Source organism: Myodes glareolus, chromosome 21 (assembly GCF_982192425.1).
Source record: "Myodes glareolus chromosome 21, mMyoGla1.1, whole genome shotgun sequence".
Taxonomy (NCBI): Eukaryota; Metazoa; Chordata; class Mammalia; order Rodentia; family Cricetidae; genus Myodes; species Myodes glareolus.
Window position 1 is genome coordinate 19,201,692 of NC_142046.1, and position 23,063 is coordinate 19,224,754.

The 23,063-nt window shown below is 52.4% G+C and overlaps 3 protein-coding genes and 2 non-coding genes across 8 annotated transcripts; 3 read left to right on the top strand and 2 right to left on the bottom strand.

The window, feature by feature from the left end:
- Positions 1-1,040: 1,040 nt before the first annotated feature.
- On the bottom strand, positions 1,041-6,221 carry LOC146890506 (major allergen Can f 1-like). 2 transcript variants are annotated; one of them, XM_085681487.2, is made up of 6 exons: positions 5,970-6,221; positions 4,131-4,264; positions 3,463-3,533; positions 3,275-3,382; positions 1,378-1,479; positions 1,041-1,274 (listed from the first exon to the last, which is right to left on the bottom strand). In XM_085681487.2, exons 1-6 carry the CDS (start codon positions 6,057-6,059, stop codon positions 1,144-1,146), a joined length of 636 nt encoding a protein of 211 aa, XP_085537613.2. In that variant the 5' UTR covers positions 6,060-6,221; the 3' UTR covers positions 1,041-1,143. The 2 variants fall into 2 exon arrangements, with proteins under 2 accessions (XP_085537613.2, XP_085537615.2); XM_085681489.2 differs by having other exon boundaries at positions 1,041-1,230; positions 5,970-6,202.
- Positions 6,222-11,670: 5,449 nt separating this feature from the next.
- LOC146890507 (uncharacterized) lies at positions 11,671-14,328 on the top strand. Of its 2 annotated transcripts, none has more exons than XM_085681500.2 (4): positions 11,671-11,956; positions 12,381-12,460; positions 13,515-13,580; positions 13,994-14,328. In XM_085681500.2, the coding sequence occupies exons 1-4, from the start codon at positions 11,900-11,902 to the stop codon at positions 14,115-14,117; spliced, it is 327 nt and encodes a 108-aa protein (XP_085537626.2). In that variant the 5' UTR covers positions 11,671-11,899; the 3' UTR covers positions 14,118-14,328. The 2 variants fall into 2 exon arrangements, 1 of the variants encoding a protein (XP_085537626.2); XR_014998923.2 differs by having other exon boundaries at positions 11,673-11,956; positions 12,288-12,460.
- Positions 12,507-12,638, top strand: LOC125412186 (small nucleolar RNA SNORA17). Its single transcript, XR_007235515.1, has one exon. It is a non-coding gene; the product is annotated as a small nucleolar RNA SNORA17 (small nucleolar RNA).
- LOC125412185 (small nucleolar RNA SNORA43) lies at positions 13,645-13,787 on the top strand. Its single transcript, XR_007235513.1, has one exon. It is a non-coding gene; the product is annotated as a small nucleolar RNA SNORA43 (small nucleolar RNA).
- A 568-nt stretch (positions 14,329-14,896) lies between the features above and the next one.
- Dipk1b (divergent protein kinase domain 1B) lies at positions 14,897-22,600 on the bottom strand. Of its 2 annotated transcripts, none has more exons than XM_048452751.3 (5): positions 22,183-22,600; positions 18,788-18,925; positions 16,518-16,625; positions 16,248-16,424; positions 14,897-15,827 (listed from the first exon to the last, which is right to left on the bottom strand). In XM_048452751.3, the coding sequence occupies exons 1-5, from the start codon at positions 22,243-22,245 to the stop codon at positions 15,018-15,020; spliced, it is 1,296 nt and encodes a 431-aa protein (XP_048308708.1). In that variant the 5' UTR covers positions 22,246-22,600; the 3' UTR covers positions 14,897-15,017. The 2 variants fall into 2 exon arrangements, with proteins under 2 accessions (XP_048308708.1, XP_048308709.1); XM_048452752.3 differs by having other exon boundaries at positions 18,788-18,922; positions 22,183-22,599.
- Between the last annotated feature and the right edge of the window lie 463 nt (positions 22,601-23,063).

Below are 23,063 nucleotides of genomic sequence, written 5' to 3' on the forward strand. Positions count from 1 at the left end.
ATTAAAGGCATGCACCACTACTGCCCAGGCTTCTATGGCCAACTAGTGTGGCTACTGGGATTAAAACTGTGTCACTACTGCCTGGTCTGTAAGGCTGACCAGCGGGGCTGTTTACTCTCTGATCTTCAGGCCAGCTTTATTTACTAAAACACAAGTGGAATACCACTACAATGGATATGCTCCCCCACGGTCTGTCCTGGTCCTCTGAGGTCCTCCCTCCTCTACTCAGCATGTCCACTGCATCTGCTTCTTAAACAGCCCCAACTGTACAAGGCCCTGCCCCCAAAGGAACCGCATTCCCAGGTCAAGCAAAGCTAGTCCAGAGTCCCTTCTGTCATCCCTTCTTTCCCTGGTGCTGGGCAGACATTCTCAGGGGTTCTGGGTATCCTCTGAATGTAGCCTGGCTGTGCCCAGGAGAAAGGCTATAATGTGTAAACACTGGGCATATTTGTGGGAACTCCTGTGAAGATGTCAATCAGTTTCTCATCTTGTATACCCAGGACCGAGCCATGTAAATTATATGTTCGTGTTTTCTATTTTCTGGATTTTTGGAGCTCTTGTCTCTGGGTTCTCTGGGTCTCTCTGACCATGGAGGGTCTCACCCCCACACAGTTAATTTCTAGAGCTAGTGAGTCCCTTGTCTGCAAGGCCTGCCTTCCATGTGCACAGAACCCACATCCGCCTTGCTCCATCACTTCACGTCTAAGCAACCATCTTGCACCAGGTGCCCAACCACTAGGGACATCCTGATGTCCCAGCTCTGCAGTGCCCTACATTAGCCAACCTATCTCTGCCTCCCTATACCCTGTCCACCCCTCCCTCAGCCACCAACCACCATGTAAGCTCTGCCGCCACTCCTCTCTCCATCTGCCCAGTTTGTCCCCTGCTGTGGCCATATGTGCTGAGACATGGCACCTGTTTGGGGACCTGTCAGTGTAAATCAAAGTCCTTCCTTCCTGATGACCACAGTCATGGTTGAGCATCTACCCACATCTGATGAACACAAAACTGGGGCCCACTGTACCCCAGGAGACTCATGATCAAGTGGACATCTGCCAACTTTATTGAACGAAGATTCGTGGAGGTGTAGACGCTGGGCTCTGTGCTCTTTGGCACTGTGAGTTCTGCCTGCAGGAGCAGAGGTCAGCCAGGGTTCCACTTTCCACTTCCTGCGTGGACTCCACAGCATGCTATCTGTGCACTAGGAATCTTGGGCCAACTCACAGGCTTCTGTAGATCCAAGAGGGACAAGGGGCAGAATAAACTTGAGTGAGCTATGAGAAAAAAACATATGGTCACCATTTACAGAAGAAATATCAGAGCACAAACCCGGGGAGGCAAACGGAGAAGAGGGGACGTGAGGAACCCTTTCCTTACCGACGTGGGGAGGGGTAATGATCTTTCCTGTCTTTGGGAGTTGACTCTCCACAAACTCCTTGAAGATCCTCACAGCATCTAGGTCTGCTTCCAGGGTACGGCCTGCAGGGCACATGGGGTTCCCCTAAGTGCTAGAACCACACGGAGAAGAGGGGAGGAGCCTCACTCCAGGCTGGAAGCAGGTAGCTCCTCCCAAGAACTACTCTCCCAAGGGTATTCAGGGTGGGGTCTCCTCAACTCAGACCTAATAGGGAGCCTTCGGGCACAATCGCCTGCCTCTTACTGGGAACACCAGTCACTAGGCTGAAGGAACAACTGGGGGATTGAAACCCCCAAGAGAGCGCCCGTCTAAGGCTCCACAGGTCAGGCCTGCCCCATTCCAAGTCCTGGTGAGCAGGGGACAGATGTAGGATTCTCTGCACAGCCACTCTTCCCGGGTTCAGGGATGCCCTCCCCATACTGTTCCGGCCCCTCCAGGACGGAAGCCCTGAGCGCCATAACTGAAGGAACATCAGGTGAGGAGACAAAGAAAGGGTTTAGTGCTCAGACTGTCCTTCCTCAAAACCAGGCCCCAGCCCCTCCTAGTGGAACCCCATCTTCCAGCCTGGGCCATAAAAGTCTATTCCCCCACCTATGAAAGGCTTATCCTGCAGTAGAAGAGTCCCTGTATGTCCTGAGCTCCTCTAGGGCCCCTAGGGGGTCCTTGGTCCAGGCCTCTCCTCTGGGGTACTGTATCTTAGATGTCCCTCCTGACAGGACACATGCACATCACTCCAAAATTCAACCCAAAGCCAGGCGGTGGTGACGCACACCTTTAATCCCACCACTCGGGCGCAGAGGCAGGCAGATCTCTGTGAGTTCATGGCCAGCCTGGGCTACAGAGTGAGTTCCAGCACAGGCTCCAAAGCTACATGGAGAAACACAGTCTTGAAAAAAAAAATCCAGCTCAAGGCACTTTCCAATTACAGCTTTACCAGAAAACCTGCTTTCTACAGAGGTTTGTACCTCCAATGATATCATAATGGCCAGAAAGAGGAAAGAACATGAGAAATTCTGTCTACTAAGGTAGTGAGCAGTGACCTCAGGATACTAAGGAGAATTCAGGTAGCTCCATGAGCCTCTGAAGTTCTTATCTGTGAGCAATAGGGCAGGGTGTTTCCACCCCTGTTGTAGCCTAAGACCCTGCACAGGGTACTTTGGGGGACTTTTAGGCCCAGAGCCTCCAATTGGTGGGTTCAATGGGAGCAGTATGGGAGGAGAAGAGCAGGGTGAAAGAGAAGGGGGCAGCCCAGCACCACCCCGTGGGAGAAAGGACCATAAGTGCAGGACTGGCGAATGCTGGCGGAGGTGACATGTGTGGTGAGGACTGCAGGATGGACACATTGCTCTCTGGGTTGAGAGTGTTGGCAGGTGGAGGTTATGGCTCCACCTGGCACTGTTGACCCTGAAAAAAAGGACTTTCCTTGGCGGGGGTGGGGGGCATCCTATACCCTGCAGGGTGTTGGGTTGGATTCCTGTATCCATTCTCTGAATACTGCAATCCCTCCCACCATGACAAGTGCATATGTAGCCCGATGTCCCCAGTGACAAACCGTCTCCAATCAGACCCCTGTTTAGAGCAGAACCTTACAAAGGCTGACCAATGGGAGAAGGGAGTAACCAGGGACTAGCTGGGTCAGCAGTAGACATGAACTTCTGATGCTAAGATTAGTCATATGAGAACTTAAGATAAAAAAAAAAAAGTCAAGCGCTTACAAATCTCCTTACTGGTGAGTCCAGGAAGCTCATGAATGGCTCCCCAGGAGAAGAATGGAGCAAGTTAGGCAGGAAGACATAGACCTAGTTCGTGCCTGTGCCCAGGACTCCATGCTCAAACACAGAAGGATCTGGAACGCACCCATGAGCATCATGATCTGGTAGTACTGATAGTTCATTTTGCCCCTGAAGTAGGCGATGGCGAAGTTCTTCCCCGGCAGGAAGTGGATGTGGATGAGGTGCCTCCACCCTGTGGGCAACACAGTCATGTGACCAGCAGGCCTCCCTTTGGGACTTTACTGAAATAAGAATTGGACCCTAGCTACTTACAGGTAAGGAACATGCCAAGGTCCTCTCCCTCATATAATGGCAGCTTGAATGGAATGCAGCCAATGGGTTTCCTAGAATGCAGGGTCCAAGTATGGCTTTCCCCAGGGCATCCATAGTTCTTCCCTACTTCCAGTCATGGGGCCAGAGCCGTGAGGTCACCTCCTACTACCTCCTGATGCATGAAACCTCCCACAAGCCAGGACTCTTCAGCTCTGTGGCAGAGGGCCCAGGAGATGCTCACTCAGGTGCCCAAAGTCTTGAGCCTACAGCTACCAAGGGGTGCTGAGGACGGCAACAGAGGGTCCCTGTGACAGGCACAGATGGCTGTAGCCAGTCAGCAAAGCACCTAACAGAAGCACAGGCACCAGCAAGAACCCATGCAGCCTATGGTGGGCTCTCTGGAACCATCCAACAGTGGCTATCTCATTCCAATGGGCAAAGCCTAGAACACAGCAAGTTGCCTCCATGATCCTTCTGGTTTCAGCATCATGTCAATGTGAGAATTATTCTCTTGGTTATGGGAGTCGTCTGTCAGTTTGCTAAGATAATACAACAGGATTCCATATGGTTGTGTAGAGACTGACTTTCGTCAGCGAGCATGTGGAAAGGGAGGGTTAGGGTCAGACAACACCACAGCAGAGAGGGGAGTCAGCAGCCAAGCAACTTACGTGAGGTTCATCCTGAACTCCAATTCACCAAGATGGTTTCTTTCAAATGCGAAAGGAGGCAGGGGATCACTCCACTTCCACGAAGGAATCGGCATGTTTCCCGCCCAGCTCCTTAAGTACCACTTTCCTAAAATCTGAAGAAGAGAGCCGTACCTGAGAGGGCAGCAGTGACAGAAGCCAGGGAAAGGGGTCCCAGGCTGGAGCTAACGTGGGAACAGAGGTAGGAGGGGCTTGGCTAGGGTCTCTGTGCAGGCTGGAAGGGCCTGAGACACCTGCTGGTCAGGAGGACCAGCCCTTCTCCATCATCAATAGAGCCAGACAGGCTGGTGCAGGGGTGCTCCTTGGAGGGACCCTGACCAGACCTCCAAATGCCACACAACTGCCCAGGGGATGTTGAGGAGAATCATCAGAAGGAGCAGATCAACCTTTACACTGAATGGATGAGATAAGAGGGCAGAGCAGGGGCCAGAGAGGACTGAGCTCCAGAATTGCCCAGTTACAAGAGAGCTCTCACCGTGTGTGCACGGCTGCAGTTTCTGGTCACCCTTCCAGGGAGTGGCCAACCCCAAAGTGCAGGACCTGTCTTTTTCTCCTATGGTTGCCGGTTTTCTAAGGACTGAACTCATCAAGGCAATGGCCCTATCAACACTGGCACAGAGGCCACGCCAGCCTCAGCACCAGCAACCACCATGTTTCTAGCTCATGGACCCGCACACGTTTTGCATCATTTGTGACCTGTGTCCAGAGCCTCAGGGACTGAGTGAAGCCTGGGGTGACTGGGTCCTGTTTCTTTGTGAGGGAACAGGAAGAATCCAAGAAGGAATTTGGAGAGGAAACAACAGAGAAGAGGACTGGGTACAGGAAAGCAGGAGGCAAAGAGTGGGACCAACAATTAAGCAGCTCCTGATGCTGAGAGAACATGACATCATTGTGAGACAGCCATGAGGTATGGGTAGAGGACCCTATGGCTGGACTAGTTACTAGAAGGACTAGTTACTAGAAGTATCCAGGTAGTAGTAGTTACTACTAGTTACTAGAAGTATCCAGGTAGAAGGATACTTGTCTGAGCCCTGAGACCTCTAGAGCCAAGTCAGCTTCACCTCCAGGGTGTAGATATGAAAGATCAGGGAAGCCAGGCTCTCTATCCATCAGTCACAGGGCCTGGAAGGGTGGTTGGTCATCTCCAAGGCGTACTCTTCTCATAAAACGCTCCAAAGTTTTACAGTCAAAACGCTTTGAAAACTAGCCAGGTGTGGTGGCACATGCCTTTAACCCCAGCACTCGGGAGGCAGAGACAGGCCAATGTTTTGAGTCCATGGCCAACCTGGTTTACAAAGTGAATTCCAGGACAGCCAGGACTATGACACAGTAAAATCTTGTTTCAAAACACAAAACAACAACAACAAAATCTTGGAAAATCTCTGGCTTTGCGCAGTTGAACAAGCATGAGCCTTTCCTTTGAATATAGAAATTCTAAATTAAACCTATCCGGCAAAAAGGAAGAAGCTTTTCTCCAGCCCACAAATTGAGAGGAAAAAGGTATATCTGTGGATGTCTGTATTGTTCACACTGGCCAGGATTGTCCGGCAAAACCTCTGTAAGCCTTCCCTCAGCTTCTGGGAACTCTTCAAATAGGACAGAGTAAGATGCTGGCTACTCTGCTTTCCCAAGCTCCCACTCCCCATGCTACTGACAAACCCCACCAAACCCAGAACGCGGGGCTCTACTTCAGCAGACACGTGTGACTCCCATCAGTAAACCTGAGACTCACCCAGGTCACAGTCTGACATCAGAAGCCAGTTCCTACCCTCAATCCTCCCCCCACTCCAGGTCCATCACCTGCTCAGCACGGGCAGGAGTCAGCGGAGGCATCATGGCTCCAACCACAGACAGCAGAGCCAGCCCCATGGTGAATTTCAGCAGCTGCATGGTCCCAGCTCAGATCTATGTTCCTAACCTTGCTGGGGCTGCTGCTGCCGCCGCCACCACCACCACCACTGCTGCTGCTGCTCCAGCTGCAGTCAGTGCAGAGTGGTTTGCTCTGGAAGCAGAATTCTGCCCTCCCACACACACACCAAACTCATTGTCCACCCCACTGTGTCCAGGAGATTGCGGTTTTCTTTGGATGAATGGGAATGAAGGAACTATCTTTGTGGGACTAACCTCATGACTGCCTTTGGCACTTCTAAGGATCCTTGTCCACTGAGAATGCTCTCAGAGTCGGAAGTGCCCCACCTAGGAATCTGGAGCCAGGAGAATACATAACACAAGGGCCCCTTGTGCTCTCGTTCTCCCCAGGAGCCAGGATCAGCCCTGATGCAGAAGGACACCCCAGACCTGCCTGTCTATGTCCAGACCTCAGCTCTCACCCTGAGTGAAGTCTCCATACCTCCTGCATCCTCCTAAGGCAGGACAGAAACAGAAAGAGAATGAAGAGACTACAGGAAGAGAAAGGAGCCGCTCTGCAGGGACCTGGTCTGAGTCTGCACAGGGCTAGAGCCTCACAGACAAGGTTATGAACCATGCTTACAGCCAAAATACACCCACACCTCCTGTGGCTATGGCAAGCATTCCTTTGGCCTTTTTAATGGCTGTTTTGTGTCATCAGCATGTAAACCTGTAGGGTACACTTAATGTCACCTATGGAGTTATTTGTATAAACACAAATATCTATTGCCATGCACAAAACTCAAGTCCAAATGGATCAAAGACCTCAACATAAAGCCAGCCACACTGAACCTCATAGAAGAGAAAGTGGGAAGTACACTTGAACACATTGGCACAGGAGACCACTTCCTAAATATAACCCCAGCAGCACAGACACTGAGAGAGACAATTAATAAATGGGACTTCCTGAAACTGAAAAGCTTCTGTAAAGCAAAGGACATGGTCAACAAGACAAAATGACAGAATACAGAATGGGAAAAGATCTTCACTAACCCCACATCAGACAGAGGTCTGATCTCCAAAATATACAAAGAACTCAAGAAATTGATCATCAAAAGAACAAATAATCCAATAAAAAAAATGGAGTACAGACCTAAACAGACAGTTCTCAACAGAGAAATCTAAAATGGCTGAAAGACACTTAAGAAAATGTTCAACATCCTTAGTCATCAGAGACATGCAAATCGAAACAATTCTGAGATTCCATCTCACACCTGTAAGAACGGCCAAAAATCAAAAACACTGATGACAATTTATGCTGGAGAGGTTGTAGGGTGACGGAAACACTCCTGCATTGCTGATGGGAGTGCAAGCTCATACCGCCCCTTTGGATATTAGTGTGGTGATTTCTCAGAAAATTAGGAAACAACCTTCCTCAAGACCCAGAAATACCACTTTTGGGTATATACCCAAAGGATGCTCAATCATGCCACAAGGACATATGCTCAACTATGTTCATAGCAGCATTGTTTGTCATAGCCAGAACCTGGAAACAACCTAAATGCTCCTCAACCAAAGAATGGATAAGGAAAATGTGGTACATTTACACAATGGAGTACTACACAGTAGAAAAAATAATGACATCTTGAAATTTTCAGGCAAATGGATGGAGCTAGAAGACATCATATTGAGTGAGGTAACCCAGACCCAGAAAGAGTTATCATAAGTACTCACTCATAAGTGGTTTTTAAACATAAAGTAAAAAAAAAAGCCTACAAATCATATTCTCGGAGAACCTAGACAACAATGAGGACCCTAAGAGAGACATACATAGATCTAATCTACATGGGAAGTAAAAAAAAAGGACAAGATCTCCTTAGTAAATTGGGGATCATGGGAGAGGGTTGAAGGGGAGGGGAGAGGCAGGGAGGGGAGCAGAGAAAAATGTACAGCTCAACCAAATAAAATAAAAAAGATGACCTTGTGTTTCCTAGGCCTTTGAAACTTGTTTGCAGCAAGAATGTGTCAAAGTTTGGAACCTCGGGTCTGAAAAGGCTTTAAAATCCTGGAAGCAGAGTTTAATGGGTGATCCTGATGGGCACTTAGAGTATAAGAATTCCGAGAAAATATTAGAGTGGACAGTAGAAGCCCCAGCTCAGGAGGTTTCAGAAGGAAGCAAGGACTCTATAAGGAACTGGGTTTCTGTCCTGCAGAGTGGCAGAGCCAGGATTTCAACCAAGAGCCTATGGAACCCATGGGGCCCACTAAAGGAGGCTGCATCCAGATGCTTCAACCGTCTGTATGCCTAGAGAGACAGGTCCCAGAACATGGACAGGCCATGGCCCAGGACCAGCCCCTCTCACGTCCATTCCAGCCTAGGCAAAAAGGGTATCAGTTCTGAGGGTGCAGTCCCTAGGGTACAGGGTTCAGGACCCCAGCCACAGAGAGAGCTCAGTGTACACAGAGGTTACAGACATAGGGCCCTGGCCCTGCTCAGTTCTGAACCTTGGCGTAATCATCTGTTAAATGGCTATTTGTTGCCAAGCCAGCCTGGTGGATTGTGAGAATCCCTGAGAAATGGCTTGTGAGACCCTTTGCTTGTGTAGCATAGATTGCATGTTTTATGGTAGCCAGGAAGGGGGGGGTAATCTAGAGCCAAGATATACCTTTCAAGGTCATGCCCTCTTAGTGACCCAGTTCCTCCAACAAAGCCCTACCCCATAACTGGATGTCTCCCAATAGTCTCTCCAAATTTAGAATCCATTAATGGATTAAAACATTGATCGGGTGAGGGTCCTCATGATCTGTTCCTCTTAGGAAACACCCTTGCAAACATACTCGAAGAAGTTTTGTATTAATCTCCTAAATGTCTTCCCCCAGCCAAGCTGACAGTCGAGATTAACTGTCACTGGGGGCTGGAGAGAGGGCTCCATGGTTAAAAGCACTGACTGCTCTTGCAGAGGACCTGGATCCTGGTCCCAGTATCCACAAAGCGGTTCCTAACCACCTGTGACTCTAGTTCCAGGGGATCTGATGCCCTCTTCTGGCCTCCATGGGCTCTGCAGACACATGGTGCACAAACAGACATGCAGGCTAAACACCCATACACATAAAATAAAAATAAATAAATCTTTGAAAAGGTTAGCCATTATGTACTTTAAGAGTCAGTTCTTTGAAATAAGTCCCTCTCAATGCTTCATCTATATAAATCTATTTGTATAACAGAGAGATGATATTTACCCACCAAGTATTTTGTGCCTACATCTTGTGGTTCTTTGTCATGGAGAAATATGTCCTGAACAATATGTCTTATAACAAGGAAAGAGTTTCGTAACTCAAAATTCTTCAATAAATAAAAGCCTAAGCCAGCTGGCCACAGCTTATTCTTCCTAAACACTTGAAGCAGGAGCATGGATGACTTGTCAAACACCTGAAGAAACAGAGACGGAACCAGTTCTTCAGACTGCGGTGTAGGGCGGGACTCTGCTCCGACGTGGAGGCTGCCACAGGCCCTCGACTGGAACTGGCTCTGTGCAGACAACACTGGCTCCTGAGAGGCTCCCGGGGCTGTGTCTAGCTCAGGAACTGGAACTAGAAGTGCTTCTGCGACTCCTGGTAGCTCGGAGTCTAGCGTGGGGTCTCTCTCTGGAGCTGTGAGGAGGTTCTGAATCTAAAGTCGGTGCTGGATGATGTGAGAGCCTTCTTTGAAAGGAGTCTGTGATAAAGTTGGATTTGGAGGCAGAGGTGGCAGTCCAAACCCTTCTAGTTCTGTCTTTGGAGATCTCGTTGCAGTTGAGATTGACTCCTGACCCAGCACAGCTCCACAGCTGTAGCTGGCTAGGGAACTGGCTCTCCATGCAGAGTTAAGAGCCAGCCTTGAGCTATGGCCGGCCTAGGCAATGCTACTGTCTGAATCTGGAGACAGTGTTGGGGTTGGTTCTGGACTGGCTGGCTGCACCTCTGCGGATGGGGCTCCAGCAGTTTCTCCTTCTGGTTCTGTCATCTGGAGACAGCTCCAGACGTGTTTTCTGCTCCGGACCAAGGCAGGAGCCTCTGCTGGCATGGGATCTAGCTCAACCACAAACACTAGAACAAAGGATATGCTGGGCACCCGGATCTTTTGGGCCTTAGAGCAGGAGTGAATCAAGAAGGGACATCACCTTTTGTTGTTCCTTCCAGATCTGTTGTCAGAACTGTTCTCACTGATGAACCTAGCCAATGCTCAGCCCGTCAAGAGAGCTTCCTTCAGACCTCTGCTGCCCAGACATACCTCCAATGCCCCTTCCTAGGCCCGCCATTGCAGTCATGTGACTAGGGAACGTTTTCTAACTTCTGATGTCTCAATTCCCCTCTGGACAGTGGAGATGGGCCCATACTCACACATACTGTAAAGATGCAAGGATTTGGACCATGCCTGATCATACATTCCTCTAATCCTAGCACTTGGAAGGTGGAGGCAGAAAGATTAGAAGTTCAAGTCATTTCAACACATAGCAAGTTTAAAGGTAGTGTAGGTGATGTGAGACGTTGTATCAGAAACCAGGAAGGAGTGGGCAGTGGTGGCGCACTCCTTTACTCCCAGCACTTGAGGGACAGAAGCAGGCGAATCTCTATGAGTTTGAGGTCAGCCTGGTCTACAGAGTGAGTTCCAGGACACCCAAGACTTTTCCACAGAGCAACCCTGTGGGGGTGGGGGATGGAGTCAGGTGGTGGTGATGCACGCTTTTAATCCCAGGGACAGAGCAGGCAAATCTCTGAGAGAGTTCGAGGCCAGCCTGGTCTACAATGCAAGTTTCAGGACAAGCAGTACTACACTGAAAAACCCTGTCTCGGGGAGGAGTGGGTGACAGAAAGGAAAAGAAGGCGGGAGGGATGGAGAGAGGAGGGCAGACAGGCAAGAAGTAATAAAGGAAGGCAGGAAAAAGGAAGGAAGGATCCAAGAATTCGGGACCATCAGCAAGTATGGCTGGCCTGGCCCATGGGTAGCAGAGCAGGGCTCACCGATGTGTCCCCAGGCCCACAATTCACACCCATCACCCAGGAGTCCTCATGAGTTTCTGGACTCATTAGATGTGGGCTGTGTACTTGTGTGGGACACAGCACAGATCCCAGCACTTAGCTAGTCTTGTGGGTGTAATCTGTGTCTTTGAGTACCATCCTGAAGTAGAGGACAGTCAACTTTCAAGAGACTGCCCTGCACTTCAGATCCACACACAGTCCCCCAGGTGGGGCTAGTCAGAAGCATCTCGGATCCGTGAACACCCTGTAGCTCCTTCCTGATCCATCCCCAAAGCTTCCTTGTAAAAAGAGGAAGCAAAATGTCACCTCCTAAGCCCATGAATACCGGTAAGTCAGATCTGGCCCTTCTTCTCTACGTGGAAGCTTTGGCATTACCAAGAACCTGGGAAGCAGGGAGCTTCCTAAGAAGGCGCAGGACTCTATGGGTGGTTTGAAAAAGTCCTGCGAACTTGGCAACACGCAAAATTAGTCGCTGAGATCCACTTGGCAAGGCAAGATCTAGACATAATGGGGCCTGGGGCTACAAGAAGCCCTGACGAGGAGCGGATAGTCCACTAGATGGCGCTGCACCCGGAGGACAGTCGACGTCCCTCGCGGGCTTCCGTAGGCGCTTCTATAAAAGACGTGTTGCAGTCTCCTTCAGCCTCTCGGCGGCCCTGGCGGCGTGCATGTTTTTGTCCTCTTCGCCCCGGTGGTTGACCTGGGACGCCGCGGATGACCCTCCATAGCTCTTGGCCTACTGGCGGGATGACTGCGTCTCGTTCTGTCGATTGTAAAAAAATAGTCGCGTGCTTTTCCACCGAGGGCTCAGTCGCCCTAATGTGTGCAGCAGACTAACGCTGTGGTAGGAGGAAGAGCAGTTCATGATGTGCCCGAGGGCCGTGTGGACGTCTCACTCCCACCCCGGACCCCTGGCCCAGGTAGGAAAACCGAGGCTTGCGTCTGGGCTAGTGCATTGCAGGGAGCTTCCTAGGCATCCCTCTGTGGTCATCCCTGAGTGGGGCTCGACCCCAGTCTCCCCTTCCTGTGCCTAAGGAACACCAGGGAAAGTGCCTGTCTGCATTTGCTGCTTGCCAATGTAGGAGATGGAGAGGTCTTTATTGGAAGGACAGCTATTTAGAACCATTGGGAATAGACTCGAGTTAACGCAGACCCGAGACAGTATCCAGTCTGTTTAGCGCAGTGCCACTGGGTTTGGGAGAAAGAGCAGGGAATGGTTACGTTTTTTTCTGATTGTTACGTTACTTACAGAAGCCCTTAGCAAGGAGACCAAACCATTGTGGGCCCACTGGAATTGGAATAAAATAGAAGCCTAATGTAGTCTCCTGCTGTGATCTTGCCAAGAATGTGTGCTACGTGATTGCTTTCCTTCTCTACGAAGTTTGTCGGCTGGAAGTAAAACTGAGGACATGTTGGGGTCTTGGGTAAGTTGACTCGAAGTAAGATTCCGGGTACTTGGTTCATCAACGGCCTGCCCCTAGAGGCGTTGCACGTGTGGCTGCTGTGTCACACGTGCGTCAGTAGGTGGCAGAGAGGAGAGAGGCTATGTCTACGCTCAGTGTTCTGACCTGTGAACATCTGAATGATTAGTAGCCTAACACTCCCTGAAGCTAGAGCGGGACCCCCTTCCTAGTTGATGGACAGGTTTAGGTAATTCGATGGCCCTGCACAAACCAATAGCGGGGGTCAGTCTGTAAAGAGGAGGTTTCAGATAAATTGGCTTGTTGGAAATCATGAAGCCAGTAACCTTCAAAAGGTCCTGGGAAGCAGGCGATCATAGCACAGACTTCTGTAGTCCTGAATGCTCACCCAGCCTGGGCTGAAGGACAAAAGACTGCCTCGGTAAACTACAGTGGATGGAAACAGGAGTGTATCAAAGCTGTCCTTTGAGATGAGTGGAGTTACTGCCTGATGATGTAAGGTTCTTGGCCAGCTGTCTTGATGGAAGGAAATGGCATTACAAACTGGCTATCTGCAGCACTGGTCGCTGCCTGATGCCAGAGAGGCAGGCTCCACTTTCTGTAGCCCGCACTTGCCAAGGCTTTTAAACCAGCAGGGCTAGTACAGCTCGGTGGCGAGGTGCAGGCCTAGGTCTCCAACCCTGGCACCACCAAGAGTGGTGTCTGGTAGTGGGTTCATGCAGCGCGGGTCAAGGGGAATGAGTTGAGATATGGGGTATGGTAGCACAGCTAACAGTGGCGGTGGTGACTGCCCTCTCGTGAGATTCCACTGTGCACTAGTTACCTATGGTTGGCAAGAATATCCGTGAGGTCTTAGGTTGTCCCACCCTAGGCATAAACCACCCTTTTGCCCAGTCTCCCCATGGTGCCCTTCCCTGCTTGTCATATTAATTAGAAAAACTTATAAGCACATTGCTGTAGCCCTTGTTTAGGGGGATGAGGATGCATTAAAGTACAAAAAAGGACACAGGGCTCTGGACTAGGAGGGAGCTACGCTGATTGGTGTTCTTTGGTACAGGAAAGCCAGCGGCTCTGCTTGTGGTGTGAACTTCCATGCTGAATGCCCAGCAGTGGCCCCGCTGAGGTAAGAGGTGGGCTGGACACACTGGAGCATGCTCGGGTGGGATGTGTGCAGCTGCCCTGACGATGCTGTCCTGGGTCTGTCAGCACTACAGGCATAGCACAGCTACTCCGCTGTGCCTGTGACAGCAGGGCAGAGAGCAAGTGGCTATTTCTACGCTCAGTGTTCAGAAGCCAGTGAGCACTAAGAATGGTTTATAGCCTGACATTCTGCAGAGCCGTGGTAAGGTGGTACTGGGGTGTGGCTTTGCTGTTGGCCAGACCATGATATCAGAGTCCTCAAGGGCTCCCCCAAGGTTACATGGTCAGCATTTTAGCAAGATAGAACTCTAGAGTTGGGATCTGAAACTAGTTTTAGGGGTAGGCATTCAGGGGTCAGGAAATACAAGAAACTATCCATTCTTTCTCACTTTTCAGATCCAGAAGCCTAGGAAGAAGAAAGCCTACTCTTGGTCACGTGGCTGAGCAGGACATGAGTATAGGCCTCAGTGTGGCCTCCGACCTCCCCAGGGACCTACAGAGCCACCCGCACAGGCATTAGGCAGCTCCATACCTATGTCCTAACAGCCCACATCCTAAGTTACTGACCACATTTGTGTTGGCTTGAACTGTTGCTTCAAGACTGGTGGAATTAGCTCTATGCAGTTGGCAATAGGGGTGGCCGGGCCTTCTCAGACTGTGTTTCCATCTAACCAAACTGCACATTGCCCCACACTATGGGGGTAGCACAAATAAACTTGTTAATTTTTGAAGCTTGCAGTCTTTGCTATCAATCAGCATTCTCCCCATCTTAGGTTAAACGGCACATTTGAGTTACCTTTGTCTCCCCTGGAAAATGAAACCTGCCAGGCTTGAGATTTAAGGGTTTGGGCTGGAACTGGCTGACTTATACCAAAAGCATTAATAGGAGCTAAATCTGCTGGTGTACAGACAAATTGATGTCATGGGAGGGAAAGACTGCATACTCTGAGTAGGGCACAGGCACCATGTTCAGCCTGTTCGCTGTTGGATAGCTGAGCTGTAGAAGTGCTGGTTAGAGAAAGGTGTCAGAAACATAGAGTGGGGCTACCATTGTGTGCCACCAGCATTTTGGGACAAGAAAGGCTTGGCAATATTGCTCAGTGGTTGAGTGGAGTGCTGGTAGTAAGAATGCCAGGACACAAGAGTTCACAGCTTGGATCCTTGGGGCTGTGCAAAAGAGCCCAAGATGCTCTCGGGCCCATAACACGTCCCTGATGTCCTCCACTGATCCCTGGACAGGAGCTCTAGAATAGAGACTTGCTGGGAGGCTGCTTCATATTTAACAAGGGATACAAATGCTCAAGGTCACATAAAAGCCATTTATTTACATTCAGAGGAATGGCCCCATCTGCTGGGTTGCTGGAGAGGGGTAGGGGAGACTTCCCAAGTGGGTGCTCCACCCATGGCTGGATCCTGTGCACTAGGAGTAGTTGGTGTTGGAGATCTCCCTCCAGAGCAAGGTCTTGAGGTGGCTAAGCACCAGTGAATGGTGGGCTTCCACCTGACTGGCAAGTCCACTCAGTGTCGTGCATGTGCGCAGCTGTTTGCTCAGTTCCTCACGGAGGTCTGCAGGAGCACCAGGCAGCAGGTAATCCCTCAGCAGTTCACATACCTTGGCCAGGTTGGGCTGGATGAGGTCACCTTTGCACTGCCTCATGAGCCTGTCACAAGGGGCCCTGCAGTCTCGCCCATAGATGCAGTCAGAACTCTGCTCACAGTGGCGGCCCTGAAGGAAGCGGCGCACAGTAGCCTCAGGTGCTACTTGCTGCAGGTCAGCCATCTTGAAGTCATAGGTAGCCGTGTATCCCACATTGGCCAGTGTGGTCTCACACATGTAGAAGGTACCATAGGAACCATGGAAGAGCTCCTCTACGAACTCCAGCAGCCCAATGGCGATCTTGGCACGCCAGGGCCATGCAGGTCCAAACCACTGCTGGAGAGCCCTATGCAGCACAGACGGCAGAAGGGGGCGCAAGGCAGGCAACAGCACTGCCCCATGCCAGGCATAGGGGGTGCCCTCAGTGAGGTAGAGGTCCCCACAGTAGCCCAGCAGCCGAGAAGCATGCTCCTTCTCCTGAAGGGACAGCAGCAGTAGGAACTCGTTGCGCTGCAGCAGGGCCCACACGGACTTGGCCTCCGCCAGGGAAACCCTGCTATCCTTGTTGAAGTCCGCCATGAGAAGGATCTGGTCAACCAGCGCTGGCAGGGAGGGCAGGTCTCCTAGGTTCGCCTGGAAGCAGAGAAGCACGCCCTGGTGCCCACCTCAGCTGGCAGAACACTGACTGGGTCTAGCCTAGTCTCTAGACATTAGAATGTCACCAAGGCCTGCTGCCTATGCCACACACTCAATCCCTTCTGCCTCGGTCGGTGAAGGATGAATGAGTAGAGGCCACAGTGCTGTACTGAGTCTTGGAGAACTAATCACTTAACCCTGGAACCCTGTTTACATCTCCTACCAGTTCCTACTGTTACCACACTGGGTGCAGAGTCCACAGTCTCCTGAGCCTCACCACACCTCAGACTCTGCCAGTCTATCCTCCCACAAGCCCTGGAAAGATGCTTACTTGCCTGCTTCCTACTCAGGTCTTTGTAGACATCCCAACTGTGGGCTATGGTGAAGGTCTGAGTACCCCTAGTAGAGCAGACTAACCTTGAGGAAGCTGAGGATCATCTCCCGGAACTCCTTGATGGAGGTGCCCCGTGTGGGTTTGTCAAACAGCACCAGCTCCCGCCGCAGGACTGCATCTGGCCAGTCCTTGGAGTTCAGGGCCTCCTCAATGCCACATTTGATGGTCACCTCCTTGTCCTGCCAGAGCCCACTGTATACCTAGACAAAGCCATGGGTATGTTCCCTATAGAAGTCCAGCTTGGCACCAGCCGCAGCCCACACCCAGCCTGCCAGCCATGCCCAGCTGCACACCTGCTGGCCCGGGGCTGAAGACAGGCAGGTCCTCCACTCCACCTTCTGCAGCTCACACAGGTCCTGGCAGACGGAGCCAGAGATGATGCCCTTGCGGTACTGGTCACACTGAGGAGACAGGCACCAGGGTATGGGGCTTGGTGATCACAGCCCTACACCCCTCCAGGAACCCCCAGGAGAAAAGGAAAAGGCACCAGCAGCATGGGCCTGGGGATAGGCTTGTCTCCAGGAGCAACCCTTCTGTCCCCTCCTCTCGCTGACTTGACTCCTGAGAGAAGGGTACCACAAGTCTACTGCCAGACCTTGCAACTAGAATCCACAGGTGGCCAGGGCCATAGGCAGGCCCCCATTAATAGGCTTCCACTGCTGGGCCCTCAGCAACACAGCTATGGCCAGAAAGGCAGCCTGGACCAGGGTGAGATGAAAGCCACAAGTCCCATGAGAGGGTCCTGGTCACAGGCAATAACTAAGCCTCAGGAACTTTCAAGGCAGCTCAGGACACTCCTCTAAGAAGGTGTCCACATTCCCCACCATCCAGTGTTTCTCCATCTACTATGACCGCTGTTCTGACTTAGCCTGCCCAGTAGGCTGAGGCAGGAGGAGCCCAATGGTAGGACCTCTCCTGGATGTCTACCTCTGGATCCAGCTGGACTCACAGTCACCAACCCCGAAGGTGCTCCCTGGGGGTCCTCAAATGCTCCAGTTACTGATCACTGTCAGGCTTATCTGACCATCCCTAAAGAAATGGCAGCCTGGGGACCCACAATTGCTGACCTTTCTTCCTGCCAGGCTTGCCCCAGGCCACCTCGTTAGCTGGAGAGCCTCTCCACACAGATTAAAAATCTGCACTACCCAGCCCCTAGTTTTGGGGTAAAGGGCCTGCTGGCTCTCACTTGGGCAAATTCCTGAATATACATCACTGGTTGCCATGGAGCCTGGCACTGGTCAGAGCCAGGCTTGGAGGAAATGGGGGAAGGGAGGTTCCCAACACCCCACCATCCAAGAGACTGAGTCAATCCGAAGCACTGACTCAGCCATGTGAGCCACAAAGATAGAGTGGCCACATGAAACAGGCTCGTCAGCTAGCGATGGGGCGGCAAGGCTGTGCCGGAGTCCTTCACTACAGGACTCTGTGCTGATAACACATCAACACTAGTCACAGGACTTCAAGAGGGAGTTGGGATGGCTCTGAAGGAGCCAGCAGGAGCCTACTGGCCCTGTTCAGCATTCCAAGGTGGCAGAAGGAACAGCAGTTTGAGAGGAAATTCAACAGAAACCAAGGTAGGATCCAGCAAGGTGGATCAGCAGGTAAAGAAGCTTGCTACCAAGTCTCATGGCCTGAGTTCAAACCCCAGAATCCAAGTAAAGGTGGAAAGAGAGAACCAACTCCCACAAGTTGTCCTCTGACCTCCACACAGGCCATGGCACATGTGTGTACACATATATACACACACACACACACACACATATACAAATAAGAGAATATACCTTTTTAAAAAGAAGAGAATTAGCCAGGCAGTGGTGGCACATGCCTTTAATCCCAGCTCAGGAGGCAGAGGCAGGTGGATCTCTGTGGGTTTGAGGCCAGCCTGGTCTACAAGAGCTAGTTCCAGGACATGCTCCAAAGCTACAGAGAAACCCTATCTTGAAAAAATAAGAAAAAAATTAAAAAGAAAAAGAAACTAAGGTGGGCAGTATGTTCAGCCTTCCTCAGAATTCTTGCTGCCCCTATGTCTCCAAGCCTCAGTTTCTCCATCTGTAGAGTGGGCCAGGGTAGGGAATCCACTGAGTAGCTCCCTCCATGCTGAGAGTCTGGAGTAGCTACGATTGCATGGCCAGAAGGTGGAGAAAGATCTCCTCTGGAAAAGAGGCAATGTACCCTACCTAGGGACAATATGTCCCTGTCACCAGTCACAAGGAACGGAGAACCGAGGTACCAGCTTCAAGAGGCTCATGGGCACACTCACATAAGCATGCCCGCCCACATGTGCACCCACAGGGGCATCCTCGCTCAACAGCAGCAATGGCTCCCTGGAAAGGCATAAAAGACTCCACCTTTCAGGACTGCTTTCAGGACTGGCCAGGGCAGCCCTCTCCAGGCTATTCCTGTCTCCCTGCTAAACAGCCCACCCCAAGCACATGCAGCAGCAGCTAGAACTTCACCGCTTCCCCCGACCCCCAGTCCTCCGCTGGCCCGCCTCCAAGCCCACCTCCCGTCATATCTCTAAGGGCCTCACATGGGTCAAGCCCCTGGGCCCAGGCAGACTTACGATCACCACCTGGCAGATGTGCCCACGGCAGAGCTCCGAATAGGACGAGTAGTGCACATAGACCATCCAGCTGCCCACGACGATGCCCAGCCAGACCAGCAAGACATACTTGACCCTGAGGCCTGGGAGCCGGCCCTGCTGAGGGAAGGATCAGGTGAGGAGGTGCCCATCATCACCAAGGGCAGTTTCCACTGCTTTGGACCTTTCACGGCCTTCCAACCCAGCTGGCACCCACCACCTCCAGCAATGAGAAGCGCCAAGCCCAGCACCCCACCATTATCGGGCATATGCCAGGGTCTGCATCCAGGGGCTCTCCATCAGAGACAAGAAGACATTTCAAAAGGAGGGAAAAATGAAGCCTAATGAAGATACTTTTTACAACCCGCTCCCCTAAAATGCCCTCATTTCCTAACATTCCTGCCTCCAAATAAGGTCAGCTGAGCCATTGGCTGGGGCTAGTTCAGCCACCCTCATTTTTCCCACCGGTCCCCTTGAGTCAGGACCAGCAGGAAAATGGGTACGGAGGAGGGCAAGGGCCCAACAACCCAACTCTATTACACCCTGAGAGGCAATGAGAAGACACAGGTCCATGCACGCACATTCCCAGTGGCAGCATCAACTACAGCAAGGGTGGACAGAAATACCACTCGGCCTCAGCAGGATGTTAAGTCTGGTTGGTACCTGCCACCACCAGGATGAATGTCACAGAAGGACACCTCCTGTGGGACTCCAACCAAAGAGTCCCCAGAGTCTTCAAATGCATAGAGGCAAACAGGAGAAGGTGAGTGCCAGGGGCAGGGTAGGCTGTGGGAACACAGGGTCAGGGAGGGAAGGGGAGCTTTCTGTGAATGGACCATGCCAGGGGCTCCACAGCAGTTCTCAATATACCATTCACCACTGTACAAAGGAGAGGTGGGCAGGATAGGATAGTTCATGCTGTGGGGTGGGGGGTTCTTAGTTTTGCTGGGTTTAGGGGGAGGTTATTGTTTTGGTTTGGTTTTTTTTGTTTGTTTGTTTTTTTTGAGACAGGGTTTCTCTGTGTAACAGCTCTGGCTGTCCTGGAACTTGCTTTGTAGAGCAGGCTGGCCTCGAACTCATAGAGATTCACCTGCCTCTGCCTCCTGAGTGCTGGGATTAAAGGCCTGCGCCACCACTGCCCGTCATGCTACGTATTTTGCCACAATTCCTTTTAAAAAGCTGTGTGTGTGACGGACACATTGGTACTGATGCAGAAGAAACCAGTCCGGTTCCCAGCACCCACTCACAACCACCAGTTGTGACTGGTGTAACTCCAGTTCCACAGCATCCAGCACCTCCTCGGACCTCCTCTGGCACCAGGCACACACGCAAGTACATACATACATTCAGGCAAAACATTCATACACATAAACTAAGTCTTAAAAAGATGTTTCAAGACAGAAATCAGGGGGAGGGGGGTAGGCAGGCAGTCCTGGTCACAACCCAAAACAAGGACGGGCCTACGACCTTCACTTCTGCAGAGGCTCCAGGATGCCATCATCCTCACCCCTCTGCCCTCTCTGTGCCAGGGCACAGGTAAGAGCACTGGAGAGTGCGGAGGGATCCCGTCTAGGTGCTGAAGACACTGACTTCCGCTGAGTGCTCCAAGCAGGGTCCAAAGTTGACAGTCAGAGACAGCTGGATGCCACCTCCCGACCCAGTGCCCACCTTGGAAAATAGCATCTCTGGGGGAAGGGACTGGATTTCCAGACAGGCTTGCCACATAGGGCCAAATGTCCCAATCTGAGGTAAAGACAAGGGGAATCAGCCCCAGAGCTGCTCGGCGGAGAGGGTGAGAGGACCAGACTGATTGATATCAAGGGCTTCCTGTGGCCTCCTAACGATCAGCTGCCAGAGAGTCTGAGAAGGGAACCAGCCGACACCCCACTTTTGGATCTGGGAGTCGTGCTGAACGCAAATCTACATTCTGCCCTAGTTCCCTCAGGACTAGAGCAGAAAGGAACCTCCTTCACAAGAACAACGCCCAGCGCTTCTTAAGGTTCTTCCCGTAGATGATCCCTCTTCTGGGGCATGGCTCTGTGGACCTCTCCTCCTGGGCCCGCCTGGCCCTGGCAATCAGCTGCTTCCTTCAGACTTGTCCAAAATGCAAACATGAAGACTGAGAAACAACAGGGATACTGTTGCTGTGAGACTAGACCGAAAGACTTCAAGCGACACCAAGAGCAAAGGGCCAGGACCAGAGCCAGCAGCTGACCTAGGCTGGGCCAAGTGACATAGAGCTAAACCTGCCAGCCAGGGCCCACTCCAGGCAGGCCCCTCCCAGGATACTGGGCCCTGGTACAGGGGGCTCCACTGAACCCCTTTGGCTATCATTACCTGGTTTAGTTCTGATGGTCTACCTAGCCTTTGGCAGACCCATCCCTTTCCCAGGGTCCCTGAACCATTGCATATCCCCACTCTAGGGCAGGTCTCACCACAGTGGCTACTCATGTAGTCTTCCGCCACTCGGTGGTGAGCAGACTGGCAAGCCCTGGGCCCATACTTTGAAGGAATAAATAGTCCAGCACCAGAGAAGCCACTTGAGAAGTGGAGAGGGTCATTACAGGGATGGTAACTGCACAGTGACCTCCCTGCCCAGGAAGCACAGGCCATGTGCCAGGCACCCTGGTGTTTCATGGGCTCAGAGCAGGTTGAGGCTCAGTCAGTACTGCCCCTGAACCAACCCCACTGGGAACTGGCCAAAACCCCTCTCCTGCCATTCCTAGGCCCACCCACTGCTGAGTCAGGCCTGTCCTTCTGAGCCAGGGATAGGGACCATCTCCTGGCACAAGGAAGTTCCCCAAACTCCTCAGTTCATATCCAGCCAGGGGCTGAGCATGGACCGCAGCACACGCTAAAGCCCCTGGCAGAGGAGAGCACACAAGGGCATTTGGGCCTGGAAGATCTCTGCACCTAGTAGGTTTCAGTCTTCATTCCTTAAAATGCAAGGCAGGCCAGGCCCTGGGCCAAATGCGCAGCCCACAGGGCAGCATCCTCCAGCATCCTCTGGACCTGCCCTGCAGAGAGGCCAGGCAGACCTGGGCCGGGCTGGCTAGAGCTGGCTCCTTCCTGCAGGTTCTGAGAACCCTGGCAACCAGAGGCCTGACCCCGTCATCCCAAAGAAGGAGCAGAGGAGCCTCTTCTGCAGACAGGAGCTGGCCCTCAATGGCCCAAGGTCACCACAGTACCAGGTTTCAGCCGGCTCATGGGATGGCCATGGGCAGGGTATGTCCCAAGTTTGCTACCCCAGAAAAACAAGCCTAATTTTGAAGTAGTGAAAGAAAGGAAAGACTTGGGTGCGCAACGCGCCCATCGACCCTCGCCATCCCACGCCCAGCCCCTCCCCGTGTGGCCGCACATGGCCTGCCACCGCTTACCTGCAGGCCTTTGGAGAAGGGACAGAGGAGCACCAGGTGCACCAGGCGCCGCAGCCGCCGCATGATGGGCGCCGTCCGGGGCTGCGGAACCCCGCGGCTGGCTCGGCCTCAGCCCAGGCCCGGCCAGGCCCACACCGGCCGCGGCTCGCAAGCCATACGGGCGGCGGCGCGCCTTCGGCCCGCGTTAAAGGCGAGGCGCGTGCCTTTCTGACGGCCGACCGGGACGCACGCGCGGGGAGCCGGCGGAGAGGAAGGGCGTGCACGCGCCGGGAGACAGACGAGAGGGGGCGTGCACGCGCGCAGAGATAAATGAAAAGAGCGTGCGCGCGCAGGGGGTCCAGGCTCGCCCTCCCGCTGGGGACCTCGCCCCTGCGGGCTCCGCGACCCGCTAAGGCGACCGGGACTGAGCGTGGAGCGCAGGAGCAGGGCTGACGCCGAAGACCTGCGGGGGGCCCGGCCTGCGCTTGCGCGTTTCGTACACCTTTTCAAGGGTAAAAGACAGGGCTCTGCCCCCAGTCCTTCCGTGTTTGCACGTGCGGTCAGTAGGGAGGCCACCACCGCTCTCTGGCACCCAGCGTCTGCAGTCCTGGCTGCACCGGGGCGTGGGAAAGGACCCACAGCCCCCGCGGTCAGCAGAGTCAGTCTTTTCTGGTTTCTGCCCACCAACAGACGCGTCCCTCTCATGTGACTCCCATTTAGGGTGATTAGGAGGGCTGACCCCAGGGTAAGGGGCTTGTTGAACTTAACAATGGCCAGAATGCCTGCTTCATTACTCTCCCCCGCCCGCAAGCGCACCAGCTGACCTGAATACTCACCCACACCTTTGGTAGGGGTTCTATGGCGTTGTCGTTTGCACTCTAGGGAATAAGGAGGTTGAACGA

Bases quoted from the DNA above. Each gene is read 5' to 3' on its own strand.
- LOC146890506 (XM_085681487.2), bottom strand. From the start codon at position 6,059: ATGCAGCTGCTGAAATTCACCATGGGGCTGGCTCTGCTGTCTGTGGTT. The intron at 4,265-5,969 runs GTGATGGACCTG...TCTCTTCTTCAG, and splicing joins CTCCTGCCCGTGCTGAGCAG to ATTTTAGGAAAGTGGTACTT. The intron at 3,383-3,462 runs GTAAGTAGCTAG...TGTTGCCCACAG, and splicing joins CCTTGGCATGTTCCTTACCT to GGTGGAGGCACCTCATCCAC.
- LOC146890507 (XM_085681500.2), top strand. From the start codon at position 11,900: ATGATGTGCCCGAGGGCCGTGTGGACGTCTCACTCCCACCCCGGACCC. The intron at 11,957-12,380 runs GTAGGAAAACCG...GATCTTGCCAAG, and splicing joins ACCCCGGACCCCTGGCCCAG to AATGTGTGCTACGTGATTGC. The intron at 13,581-13,993 runs GTAAGAGGTGGG...CTCACTTTTCAG, and splicing joins CCAGCAGTGGCCCCGCTGAG to ATCCAGAAGCCTAGGAAGAA.
- Dipk1b (XM_048452751.3), bottom strand. From the start codon at position 22,245: ATGCGGCGGCTGCGGCGCCTGGTGCACCTGGTGCTCCTCTGTCCCTTC. The intron at 16,425-16,517 runs GTGTGCAGCTGG...GGCTTTGTCTAG, and splicing joins CTTCAGCCCCGGGCCAGCAG to GTATACAGTGGGCTCTGGCA. The intron at 15,828-16,247 runs GTTAGTCTGCTC...CTCTGCTTCCAG, and splicing joins TGATCCTCAGCTTCCTCAAG to GCGAACCTAGGAGACCTGCC.